This window comes from Vicugna pacos, chromosome 12, assembly GCF_048564905.1.
Source record: "Vicugna pacos chromosome 12, VicPac4, whole genome shotgun sequence".
NCBI lineage: Eukaryota > Metazoa > Chordata > Mammalia > Artiodactyla > Camelidae > Vicugna > Vicugna pacos.
Genome location: NC_132998.1, coordinates 49,788,385 through 49,802,285, shown reverse-complemented (window position 1 = coordinate 49,802,285; position 13,901 = coordinate 49,788,385). Strand labels below are relative to the sequence as shown.

The 13,901-nt window shown below is 38.0% G+C and overlaps 1 protein-coding gene across 7 annotated transcripts in view; it reads right to left on the bottom strand.

Moving 5' to 3' along the window:
- The window catches only part of CAPS2 (calcyphosine 2), a 37,996-nt gene that overhangs the window by 10,593 nt on the left and 13,502 nt on the right, over positions 1–13,901 (bottom strand). For 6 of the 7 annotated variants that reach the window (XM_072973389.1, XM_072973390.1, XM_072973388.1 and 3 more), the window contains 7 exons: positions 13,152–13,219; positions 10,233–10,349; positions 5,834–5,908; positions 4,863–4,958; positions 4,681–4,774; positions 1,597–1,715; positions 529–608 (listed from right to left, as the gene is read on the bottom strand). In XM_072973389.1, coding sequence (XP_072829490.1) covers positions 529–608; positions 1,597–1,715; positions 4,681–4,774; positions 4,863–4,958; positions 5,834–5,908; positions 10,233–10,349; positions 13,152–13,219 — 649 coding nt within the window. The remainder of the gene's footprint in view (positions 1–528; positions 609–1,596; positions 1,716–4,680; positions 4,775–4,862; positions 4,959–5,833; positions 5,909–10,232; positions 10,350–13,151; positions 13,220–13,901) is intronic. The other variant, XM_072973392.1, reaches the window with a different exon arrangement.

The window sequence follows — 13,901 nt, the reverse complement described above, 5'->3', positions numbered from 1 at the left end:
TGCAACAACTCTGGAAAGGTAATAAAATAGATTATTAGCCCCATTTTAGAGATAAAGAAAGAGGAGCAAGGGATTTGCACAAAGTCATGCGTCTGTTCAATGGCAGAGTCCAAACATGAGTCTGGCTCCTGGTCTAGCATTTCTTTTTACAGTGGAGCCACCACAGATCCCTTTAGGGTATCACCTGATGCATAAGACAAGCACCATACTGCGAAAAGTACTCATATGCATTTCATGAGTAAAACCCGTACTATCCAGCACTTTCTAAAATTCTTACATCCATAAATCATGTAATACTAGACATTCAGTTAGACAGGATCATTAAAGTAGGAGAAATGCTAAAATATTTTTTTAAAATATGCACATATGTACGTGTGTGTGTATAAACTTATAAAAGATAGGAAAGCAAGTAAGAAATATAACTCAAGTGCCATAAAACTAAGAAACAGCTGGAAAACCCTGCTTTACTACTTACAAAGAAAATGGTTGAAAACTCAAACTACCTGAGAAGATAGTAACAACACATACCTTGAATGGCCTTGAAAACCAGCCTATCGTTGGCTTCTTGGTTGGTTATATCATCGTGTTCCACAGAATCAGTTCTGCAACTGACATTTTCACAGTGATAAAAATATATTGCTTTGCAATCTTAGGTATGGCAACCCCAAGCTCTTCTCTGCTCAAACAGCATCAGAAGAGTGCTTAGAGATTAATCAACTCCCACCCTTACTTGCTGCTTTAATCCCTGGGGTAATTAAATATGCAAAATCAAGAGTGAAAATCTTTAAACCGCCTAAGAACTCCCTCAAACATTATACATCAGTTTTGCAGCTATTTCAATGTTCTTTCAAAATACTTAATTAACACTATTAAATTTAAAGGCAGTTTTACATTTAAATGTGTAAAATGTTAAAATGTTATTTTAAAAAGCAAAAAAAAAAAATATATTGCATTCACACTGAACAATACAGTAAATGACAAAGAAACACAGACTTCCTCAGAACCAATTTATGGGATATGGTCTCTAATGCACAGATTGTACACCAATTATTGTCACCCTGATTATAGTTAGCACCAAAAAACATTCAGCAAGGATATCATATACATTTTCTGTGATTAAAAAAACTCAAATGCACTCAAAAGCTATTGATCCATAGCATCATTTTTTCATTATATATATTATCAATCAACGAATATTATGCACATGGGGACCCAAGGCATTTTTTTCGTGCTTAAAAAAAGCATCACACTAAAACTGTGGGAAAAATTTAGTGTAGTGTATCCCATCTTTTAAAATGTATTACTTTGGTAGCATTAGATAAAATGAAGTGTTATAGCACAGGCAAATTAATAAATTACCTTTAACTAACTTAAATGGGACATTTTTATCTTTACCAATTGTAACTGTTCCCACACAAGACGTGTATTTGAATACAAGACACAGCATGTAAAGTAGACATACATAGCTATGCTTTGTTTTTTAAAAATACAAGTTGTAACTAAAATCAAAATGCTTTGGCGTAGAATCTCATTTTACTATAACAAAAACTAGTGTTTTCACTTACCTCCAAAATGACAAACGCATGTTTGACTTACTTGAGAGAATGCAAAGCGATCTGATCAACATTTGTGATTCGAAGTGTAAGCAAGGTGTTTTCTTTTATGCTTCCTGGAAGTCCGGGATGATCAGAACTCAAAAATGTCAAGTTTGCCCCCTAGAGAAAAACAAATGAATTATTGAAAGCTAGAAAGTGTATAAGAAGTAAAACACAACTAATTTTAAATATTCAATTTTGATTATATCGGATGTGGTATATTTTTTATTAGTGTAAAAAAGTATATTTAGAGACTATTTAGAAACCACAAAGGCTTCAGCTAACAACATATAGGAAAATAACAGAACTAATTTCCCAATCAATCTCTCAATGAGAACAATCTTAGATTTAACAATTCACGGGAAAAAACAAAAACCTAATTTTTTATAAGAATCAGAGGAAGAAAGAACAAGTTATTTCAACTGAAATGATAGCACTTCTGAATACAGAAATAGAGCTGTTGATCCATAGAAAGATGCGCTGCAAATTTATGAACTATGATAAATTCATCTCCCTCTTTCACTCGGTCCTTTGATGACAAACAGCACACGAATGTAAAGCTAACTTTAACATAATCAGAGTATCAAGGCTTTGGTGAAAAAGTTCCTATCAAAAATCCCTAATCCAAACTTAGAAAATTGTTATTCTTTTAACTTCTGAGTTGCTCAAAGAAATGTGGTCAAATATGGACAAACACAAATTTAAAATAAGAGGCTTAATTACCTCTCTTGAAGATTAGGGAAGGGATTTCTCTCCTCTTGTTTTTCCTGGAGAATTTACTTTAGAAGACTTGTAAGTACTTTCTCCAGCCCTTGAAATGTATATAAAATCTCTCAAATTATTATATTAAATACTTAAAGAGATGGTGATATGTGTAGCAGTGTTACGCATATAAGCATATGTGTGTATACATACATGTGTACATAACAGTACATCTGTGGGGTCTGTGTCATTGCATCCAAAGCCATATATGTATGTGTATGAGTGAACAAACGAGGGTGCAGTTTTATATGCATGTGTCTATGAGCATAAGTGCATGTTTCTATAAGTATTATCTTAACAGCTGGCACTAAAATTTATTTTAGGGAGTATTTAGGAAAAAAAGACTTCGATAGGGCATATAGAAACAAAAATATAAGTTCCAGAGTAACATCTGGAAGGCAAAAGAGACTCACCCCACCCCCCACAAAAAAAAGGATAAGGTTGAATATTTATGTATGAAGAAATAGAAGATTGTGGGGAGGAGCAAGAGGTGAAAGGAGTCAGAAAATTGAAAGGAGGGCCTTCACCATGGGAAATATTCAAAGGACATATTTTTAAGGATAAGGATGTCTAATAATAAACTGTAAGTTGCTTACTCTGCTGCCATATAAATCCCCCTCCATACCTCTTCACAATGTCTGCCACATCCCCGAGGTATCATATATATGGTTTGTGTGTGGCGTTCTCTCTCTCTCTCTCTCTCTCTCTCTCTCTCGGAGGTGATAAAGGGGAGCAGAGTTCCACATGTGGTTCAAGTAATATGGAACAGGGACAGTGAGAGTAAATCGTAAATTATTAGAGACAGCAGCTCCGAGCTAGAGGTAACTTTAATCTGCCTGGGACAGGCATAAACCATTCTTTCTGCAGGCTGTGAAATGTGAGTTGGAGCTGACTTTCTCTAGATCTCAAGAGGCAGGCTTGAGGGACATATATACTTTTATATATAGTGTAATAGATAGTGTATTAAATCCACACTTCAGATGTGAAGTTTTTCCTCACCCCCAACTCCTCACCCAAGCGGTCACTCCATCTTATTGATTCCACTGCCTGAAGTTTTGGGTTTTTTTTTTTCTTCTAATTAGCTTCATAGCCACAGTCACTCACCTAATTCAGGTTGCCATAACCACCTTTCTAGAAGATGAATGTGATTGAATCCAATCTGGTCCTTTGTGCTAGTCTTCAATCCATTACCCACACTGCAACCAGCGAAATCTTTTGAAATCACAAACTTGATAATGCCACCTCCCTTCATTCCATCCACCTCTTACCTCTCAATGACTCCCCAAAACATTTTAGGTAAGTCTTTAAAAACAGACCGCTCGTAATAAGTTCTAATTTGTCTCTTGCCAATCCCCCACCTTGAAGTAGACTTCAATAAGACTGAACCATTTTCAGTTCTCAGAAAAGCCGTGCTCTCTCATGCTTTTGCTCTTTGCACGAGCTGTCTCCTCCACCTGGAAGCCTTTCCCTACCCTCTTCTATCTACCTATCCCTGCCTCCTTAGGTCAAGGTTAGATGGCACTTTCTCCATGAAGCCTCCTTTGACTCCACAAAACTGGGTCTTTGCCCTCCTTTTATCTGGCCCTGCTCTCTGTTTCCCATCGACTGCAATTCCCACGAAAGTAGGGAATGCTTTTAAGTTATTCACAGCTCCATTTCCAATGCTTAGTCTATGAGGCATATGTTTGTTACATGAGTGATCGCTGTGGACAGTGCTACATTTTAATCATGACATAACATGAATATAATGATTTAAAACTTAAGAGCACTATACAAATTCTAACATTACCTACGATCAACCCATGCTAAGGGAAGCCGTTTGATACGCCATATGCCAGGACTTGTGCCAGGCAGGGGAATCACAAGGAAGATAAGCTAACTAAGAGATATATGACAGCTCCAGAAGCCAAGTGCCCCTCGGGATAGAGAAAACGTGTGTCCTCAGAAGATAAGCCTGCATTAAGTGGAGAATCCGTTCTAGTACTACTAAAACGGCCATTTACCCAGGGCTACAGCCTTGCAGGATCTTTAAAAGCACCAAGAGACAAGCTCTCCTGGGCTACACTGCAGAATTGGGGATGGTGGGGAAGTGTTACAGGGAATAAATGCTATGCTTAGATTCAGAAACTGGGATCTGGGCCTGAAAGGCAGAACCTCCTGGGGACAAACCTCAGCCATTGGCCACTCTCACAAAGGCCTCTGCTCAGGAAAGAGGAGAGAAAATAAATTGAAGACTAGAAACCCTGCTCCTCCGGCCACACAGGATCCCTCAGAATCCAACACCGGTTAGTAAAACTTGCACGCCTGCACACACACAACTTACAACATAAAAATCACCAAGTTGGTACTGTTTTCCTTTTCTTCGTCCACGCTGATGACAATAAATGTTTTTTTGAATAAAAGGAAGCACATTTGTTCTAGAAGTTAAATGACAAAAATGTGAAGTTATTCAGTTTTTCTGGGAAGTAATTATCTTGAGAGGTGTCACAATGTTTTACACCATACCTATTTTTCCCAAACTGCCGATACTCATAAATTGTAAGGGACTGGTCGTGAGTGAAAAAGAACCCAACCAGCTCTCTGCAAGCATCATGTCCATTTCTAGAAAAACAGGATAATATTAACGATTTTCAAATAGGATAACTTTCATATTCAGTAATTCACGAATTGTGTTCATCAAAGAGGGATAGTCTGACTTGCTCAAACGTGTGGCAATGGGCACGGGTTATGAAAAGCCACAGGGAAAACATGACACAGCTTGCTGAAGTGTCAATTTAAGATTTGGATGGAGAGAAAAGGCTTTAGCCTACACTGGTATGAATACGTATGTATTACATTGTAGATTATGAATTTGGCATAGACTTTTAAGATAAAGTGAAAGACCTTAAAAGAAATGTTAATTTTGCAAGAAGCCACTCAAAGATAGATATACATTTATTACCTTTTGTCACAGAAAGTTTAAAATCACTGAGCAAAATAATAATTTTTTAAAAATGTACTTTACCTTTAATATACAAGGACATCAAGTAGCATTAGGCATTACTGAAATTTTATAAGACTGAGAAAACAGATTTAAGAATCATCTTCTTTGTCACCTTTACCACATCTATTAATAATTTATTGTTAATTTAAGCCATTAAAATGAAATTAAATAAAGCAGCTTACATACGGGTCAATTTTTAAATGGTTTAGAATCTCATAGTAATATAAATATTTTAAAAATCACTTCTAAGTTTCTTTTTGAAGGGCATTTTAAAATCACATTTCAAATAACTTCTAATTAAAATATTTTTCTTTTTGATTATACTTCCTGTAGTTTTTGTAACAGATTAATATATAACCTAAAAATGTTTGTGCTAAATTTGGTTTTCACTTAAATGTGATAAAATCAACTAATTTATTACTGTTATTTCTATTTGAAAAGAAAAATCTTTTTATAATCATAGGATTAAAAAAGTTAGTAAAGTCATAATTACCTTGATACGACCCTACCATCAAATTGTACTTTATGAGAAAGCATATTTTCAGTTAGCGTAGAACGGGTTTTTATCCTGTTAAGAAATACAATGGTCAATAATTACTTCAAAGTTATCTATATTTGACGTAAATAATAAAAGCACAAAAAAGGTTAGGTTAATATTCTGAAATGCACAGACTGGATAAAGATGAAGAGATAAGCCTCTTTTTTACTTTTCCAGGTTGTTAACTGTGGCAGACACAGAAACGACCCTGAGCTATAGTATAAAGCATGAATGACTTTTATGTTAGAACTTACTGCATCAAAGTGCTACTAAATTCAGCACTGAACAGAGGTGGCACATTTGTGCCTGGCACTGCTGCTGGGCTACCTGATGGCCGGATCTAACCCTCTCCTCCTTTGCCTCTCAGTCTGCTGTCTTAGCCTCCTGCAATTAGAGGTGACTAAGTTCCACAAGTAAACTTTCAGGAGAGACTTTCTTTTGTCCTGAGAAGACAGTGGCATGGGAAGGGTTCCTGCCTGTGAACATGGCAGGGGTATGACGCTAGGATCCACCGTAGACATCAGGCAACCGTGTCAGAGAGGCCGATGAGAGCTCAAGGAAGCCAGCCCAGAGCTGCGTCTCACTGAGCCACTGCCTACCTCCAAGCAGCTGGTCATATAAGGAAACTAAATCCTGGCTTGTTTAAGCCACTGTCACTCAGGTTTTCAGTTATGAGTAGCTGAAAACATTCTCTGGCAAAATAGAGTAGAGAAAAAGAGAGCTGGATGAGGTTCCAGTCTTGGCCACAGTTCCAGCTGTGAGACTGCAGATCACTTATCTAATGTTTGTGGCCTTCAGACAGCATGGAATGATCTCACAAAGACTGCCAGACCTAAAATTCTACTTAACAATATGAAGCAAAACCCGCTGATAAACACTTTGACACTCAACCACCAATAATCTCCTCTAACATTAAGAGATCTGAAGATTCAGTGATGTCTCTTCACTTCCTTTCCTAAGTAATTTTACGATATTCCCATAAAACTGCAGGTATAATGAAACTGCCGTGATGTAAACAGTAAGTGTATAGGTCACTGAGATCTTGACACGTTATCCCTCTATAAAACCTAGGTCTCTGTGAAAGGTAAGCAGGATACAGCAAACAAGAACCTGTAAACCAAGTGAGCGTTTGTGAACGGAGTGGAGCCATGAAAGCTTGATCATCTCAATTCAGTTTAATCCATTAGAATTAATGTGTTTATCGAATGCCTAACATGTGCCTGAAACAATTCGGAAGGCTGAGAAAATACAAGCAATAAAAACAGCCACTGTTGATAAAGAGCTTCCTAGACACAAGTCTGTGTTGAAATCATTTTAATGTGTATTGGTTCATTTAATGCTTGCAATAACTCTGTGAAGGAAGTACTATTATCACCATTCTACAGTGAGCACGTGGCAGAGCCAAAAAACAAAACAAAACTGCTCATAATCGTTACATTATATTGCTTCTCCAAGGTAAACAGAACGCAGTTTAACAGCGATAGGTTAAAGTAATAGCTTCAAGGAGTCTAGAGTCTTCTTGAAAAGATACAAGAATTAAATAGGCGTTTTTATTATACAATGGAACGTTCTGTGTTGGGGTTTTAGGTATCCAATAAGTAGACCAACACTTCTCCAAGTTCTTAACCAACAGAGAAATAAGCATCAGGCAGATGAAGACCCACACATGAATTTTAGTATTGATAAAGCTGTTGGAAACCATGGCTTAGAAATGCAGCAACAACAAGCTAAGTCCTTAATGCTCAGGATTACACAGACTAACCCACTCATTTCCATTTGGGAGGGACCCTGTAAAACTTAGCGCACAGTTCAGAATGTGGGTCTCTGCGGACAGCTGGCTCCCATGAAAAAGAGGAGAGGACGGGCTGCACTGCACATGCCCATCCTGCTTCTCTGTGACGCAGAACTGTCTCCTCCTCCTCTGCGAACAACATGTAAGGGGAGTGAAGTCCATAAATTTAATAATTCTAACCAATAGCCCCATAGGAGTTTTCCTAGAGCTAGACTAGCTAAATCTAAAATTAATATTGAAGAGGAAAGGGCCAAGCACACCAAAACAATATTAAAGCTAAAGCAGCTTTAAGTATTTACTCTGACATATAACAATACTAATTAAGACAGGGTAGTGTTGGTGCAGAAATGTGTAACAGGTGGATAAGACTGAAAAAAAAAGCCTAGAAACCAAACACACATTATAACAACTTCATATATGATACACGCGGCATTGCAAGTCAGAGGGACAATGAGCTGGTGGTAGGGAGAGATTTCGTAAAAAAAAATACAAAAGGACACTAACAATAAGTGGAGAGATTGGTCAACTGGTCTACGTTACACCTAGGAACTCTTGTTCATCAAAAGACAATGATCAAGAGAATGAAAAGCTGACCACTTAAGAACTGAAATGGAAAATGTAATTCCCACCACTGGCAAAGGCATGGTGCCACTAGCACCCTCTTACTGCTCACTGAGTTTTCACTGCAGCAACCACTTTGGAAAACTACTTGGCAATATTTTTTTTAAAGCCGAACATATGCACACTAAACGGGCCAGCGATTCCACTCCGAAGCGTGTACTGAGCAGAAATGAGTACATATGTTCACCAAAAGGCGTGCACGAAAGTTCACGGCAGCACTTTTCCTGAACAGCCAAATGTCCACCAGCAGCTGTGAATAAATAGACTGTGCTATATTTACACCATAAAAAACTGTACAGCAATGAGAGTAAAGGACAACGACAAATAACAACACAGATAAAACTCACAAATATAACGTTGAGCCGCAGGAGCCAGACACAGAGTCCAAATTTTGTGATTTCATTTAAGTTTACAACCAGGCAGTTATAATCTATGATATCAGGGTAAAGAAGTTAACTTGGTACCGCAGAGGAAGTGGATAGTAACTGGGAGGTGGCACAGGGGTGGGGGGTGGTTCCGGGGTAATGTTCTATTTCTTGGTCTGGGAACTTGATAAATGAGTATTGTCCAGTTTGTAAAAATTCCTGTCCTGTGCACTTAAAATTTAAGTGCATGCTTTGTGAATGAAGTTTTATTTCTTTAAAATTTTACTTTAAGAAAGAGAAGTTTAGACAGATGGTAGCTCAATGATAGCCCCACAAAGATATTCATATCCTAATTCTCAGAGCAAGTAATTAGTTAACTTACATGGTATCATAAGAGGGACTTGGCAAATATGATGAAGTTAAGGATCTGGAGAGGAGGCGATTAACCAGGATTATTCAGATAGGTTCAGTGCAATCACAAGCGTCTTTATATAAGGAAAGCAGAGGGGGATATGTGACCACAGGAGAGGAGTATGAAAGCGATACAACATGAGAAAGACTTGACCAGCCACTGCGGGCTCTGAAGATGGAAGAAGGGGTTATGAGCCAAGGACTACAGGCAGCCTCTAGAAACTGAAAAAGGCAAAGAAACACATTCTTCCCTTGGGCCTCCAGAAGGACCACGACCCTCTCAACACCTTGATTTTAGGCACCTGACCTCCGAACTCTAAGAGAATAAATCTGTGTTGTTTTAAAATACCGTTTGTGGTGGGGGAGGGTATAGCTCACGTGGTAGAGCGCATGCTTAGCATGCATGAGTTCCTGGGTTCTAATCCCCAGTACCTCCTCTGAGAATAAATAAATAAACCTAATTGACTTCCCCCCAGAAAAACTTAAATAAATAAACATTAAAATGCCGTTTGTGGTAATCTGTTACAGCAGCAATAGGAAATTAATACACGACACCATCAAATACTGAAAAGGGATGGAAACGAAGGCTTCCAGAATATAAGAGTAAGACAAAAAAATTAAGGTTACAAGAAAGCACTGTCTCACAATTGCAGCCATCTGAAAGTAGGCAAGAATGCTGCAGAAGCTGGTGTGGTTGATCTCACAGATCAACCATCTGTGAAATCGTTGGGAAATTTCAGTGGACTACACCAGTGGACTGCACAGGTTCATAACAAACCAAAGATTTTATAAGGTACAAAGTAAAATGCAAAAAATAATAACTCTTAAACAATGCTAATATTGAATATATTATGTCAGCAAAACTCAGCCAATATCAGTTGTGCACATACAAATGTCTCAACTACTATATTATGTATTTTCACATATATTATTGCCTAGAGTTTTGGCTGTCATTCCTAAGTTATAAATAGAAGATCTGGAGGGCAAAGTTTACTCCAATATCTTAAAGTGGCAGACTCGGGATCTGAACTCCCAAAATTACATTTCCCTTTATACAGAAAAAAGCGAAACCGTGAAAGAAAACTTTTCCAATAGACACAAAAGTACATTTAAAAATAAATTATTTCTATTTAAATGAAACCTCATTTAAGCAAAATTTTCTTACTTTGTCTCATGTAGTGTCCTTTTCCTCCCTCGAAGGGGTGCCATCTTTGAATCTGGAAGGATATGCGCACTTTGTTTCTCAGTGGTTACATTTTGCTCTGGATCACTGATTACAGCCCTACATAGGAAATCATGAAGTCTGACAATTAAATGTTACAATGAATTGCTCCAGCATTCACATATGTATAAGCAGTTGGAAAAGCTCATGTACAAATGCCAGCTTACACTACTGACAGAATTATGTATTTGTCAGATATTGAATGAATAAACTTAATAATTAAAAATCACTGGCCATGAGAAAGTGAATATTGTCTATCTCCTTTTCCATAAGTGCTATCTAAAAATAAATTGAAATTTTTGAGAGAGCTCAGAGCTTCATGTCTTTCTCTTACTACTCTTTAAATACAGACATTGTGCTGGTGACTTTTGGATAAGGACAGGAGGCAAAGTAAGTAAGCAGCCATATGGATTTCTGGGGGGAAAGCATTCCAAGCAGAGGGGAAGATAAATGCAAAGTATTTATCTCCTAACACAGGAGGGAACCTGGTATGTTTCAGAACAGGGAGGAAGCCGGATGGTGGAGCAAAGTAAACGAGAAGGAGAGGAGGAAAGGGGGTCCAGGGTCTACTGGTGGGTAGAACATATTATTGACCCTAACTTTTCAGCACTCCTGATCCACATCCTTGCCGCAGCCTCATTACAAGTATAGTGTAATTTCTCACCTTGGGCTTTAAGCTTAGCTATTTAACTTGCTTTGGCAAGTTATATGTAGCTGGGTGGCTCTGCTGATCTCGATTGGACTAACTCATGCAAGTGTGGGCTGGCTGGGGATCTGCTCGTCTAGGATAATCCTGGCTAAGTGCCCAGCTGCTTTTGTAGAAGCACTTTCTTCTTGAGACCAGTGGGTTGACCAAGCTGCGTTCTTCTCACAAAGATGGTAGAAGCACAAAAAAGGCAAATGGATAAAACACATGAGGTTTCTGAACGCTTAAGCTCAGGACCAAGCTCACTGCTCTTGCTCATACATAACTGGCCAAAGTAAGTGAAACATAAGAACCACTCATCCAGTCCTAGCTTGGACAGCTGACCTGAAGATACATGTGCTGTAATTAATGGCTGCTGTTTTAAGCCACCAGGTTCTATGATGACATATAACCAGTAATATAGGTCTTAAAGGTTTTACTCTGATTGAGATGGGAAGTTACAAGGGTTTGATCTGGCTTGTCCTTTAATGACTCCTTCTGGTTGCTGGGTTGAGAACAGACCACTTAGGGGCAAATGCAGATACAATGAGTCCAGATAGAAAGTGACTGAAATAATCCAGGAGACAGAAGATGACAGAGATGATGGCAGCAGAGGGAGTAAATGTATCTTGACGGTAGACCTGAGAGTGTTTGCTGACAAACTGGATACAGGATTTGAGTGAAAGAGAGGGATTAAAGGCATCACTAAGATTTGTAGGCCTAAATAACTTGAAGAACCGAGTTGCCATGGAGGAAAATTAAAGAGGATTTCATCAGGAGGGGAGGAAAGGGAGACAACCTTCAGGAACCCAGTTTGGAGAATGTTACACTGGAATCGTGGATTAGGGATGCATCTGCGTGTAGATGGTTTTTAAAGACATGATACTGGATGAGATCACTTAGGAACTAAATGTAGAAGTCCCAAGAATTGAGCTCTTGTGTATTCCCATGTGTAAAGACTGCAGAGATGCAGAGGAACCAGGAGAGGAGACTGGGGAATAGAAGGTAGGATGAAAAAACAGCCAAGTGTGGTACGCCAGAAGCCAAGTGGAGAAGAGGAAAGTGTTTCAAAGAGAAGAAAGATTTCAACCCAGGCAGACGCTGCTGATGGGTCAAGTAAATGAGAACTAAGGAATCACCAGCAATCATCCAGCAATACGGATGTCACTTGTTATCTTACGAAGAGACATTGTGGTAGCATTTGGGGTGTGCAAACATAAACAGAGTCCACAAGATAAGGGAAGGAGATACAATGAAGACTGTGAGTAAAATTAATTGTTTCAAAGAATTAAGACACGCACGTAGACTATCATTTTCTCGGCCACATAACAATTATTTTTTTCAAAGCTAAACTTGAGTCTTATTTAGTTTTTGAAGACTTCCTAGATGGTTCCAGCCTCTTTTGAAATCTACAATATTTACATAGTCATGCAGTTTTGCACAGCAGTTATTAAAACTCTGTATAGTTTTCTGAAGGTTGTGAAGCTTTATGTTAGGTTTTAAAATTCCTGACAGTTAGTCCCACAGTTCCCAAACTGTGCACTAAGTCACACTGGGGTGACACAGGGAACTTACGGGGACACTCTGAGATATTTTTAATTTTTGAGGGAAACAGTGATACTTCGTATTTGTTGGATACCACAAAAACTACTAGCTCAATGTAATTCACAGTTTCAACAAGGTTCAAGCTACACTCCTTCCATGATTTCGTATCTTCACAAAGCTGGCTTTTCTACAGTTACTGTGACAAGAAGCAAATGCCATAGGGAATAGAAAGTGAGGGTGGGAGCATCCTAAATAATTCTTAGGTTTGAGAGTTTGTGCAGCATCCAAGAAGTAAGCAACTGTGGATATTTCAGAATGAAATAAAAATAGTTTTTCTTTCAATTTCTGTGCATTATTTTTTTCAGATGATCATTAAGTTGTCAGGAAGTAAATATTTACTAAGTTGTTTAGACAAAAGTTCTTAATAATACTTGAACTGTTGGGTATTTCTATTGGCCTATGAGTCTTGCGAAAAAATTACTAGAACACTACAAGTGCAGTGAAAAGGGAAAGCCTGGAAACCTCTGAGTTGACCACTTGCTGTTTGACCAAAGGATATGGATGTCATGAATGGAAAAGAAATGTAATGGATACTCTCTGAGTGGATTTCTATGACGAGTTACCACTCTTACCTGGATAAGTGGTCTGTCATCACTTGTTCCGTGACAGTCTGCTTCTTCTTCTCTGCAGCCACGATTTCCTGAGAGGAGAAAATAAAGGAAATGTCAGTGTCCATAAAGCAGAATAATACTACAGTTGACACAAGAGTCCTAAAATGTAAATAGGACATTACCAGTTTCCTTCTTAAATACAGATTACTATACCCATCATCAATAAATTTAAATTCTAAGTACTTAATCTAAAAACACATCTATTTCCTAAAAAGTACTGCACTTAAATTTTGGCACCAATCATCAGAGATGTCCACCAGCTGCCTTTGCATTTTATGGGGCTGGAATAAAGAGAAGACTGCGCTATTCCTCCCCTTGCGAGGTGCCCTGCAAAGGCATCTTAACCTGCTCCAAGAACACGAGCAGTGACACAGACACAGTTTGGTCTAACACTATTCACAGTAGACGAGGCTAAAACTGAATTTGAATGTCTCAACCCTATATTAAAAAATCTAAATGAACAAAAAACAAAGAAAAAAGCCTCTTATCACTGAAAGGATAGTAATGTTTTCTATGCATGTAGTCCACTGCTAATGCTAGATCAACTTTTCTTAATTACTGGTTTGGTTAAATGATTTTTTGCTTTCCCAACTCATCCAAAAGTACTTTTTACTACATTTTAGGTCATAGAAAATTGAAAGATTTGTAATTATTCAATTCCAGTTAGAGTATCACGCATATAATCACTAAAATGTTTCTTTTGAAGGGTAA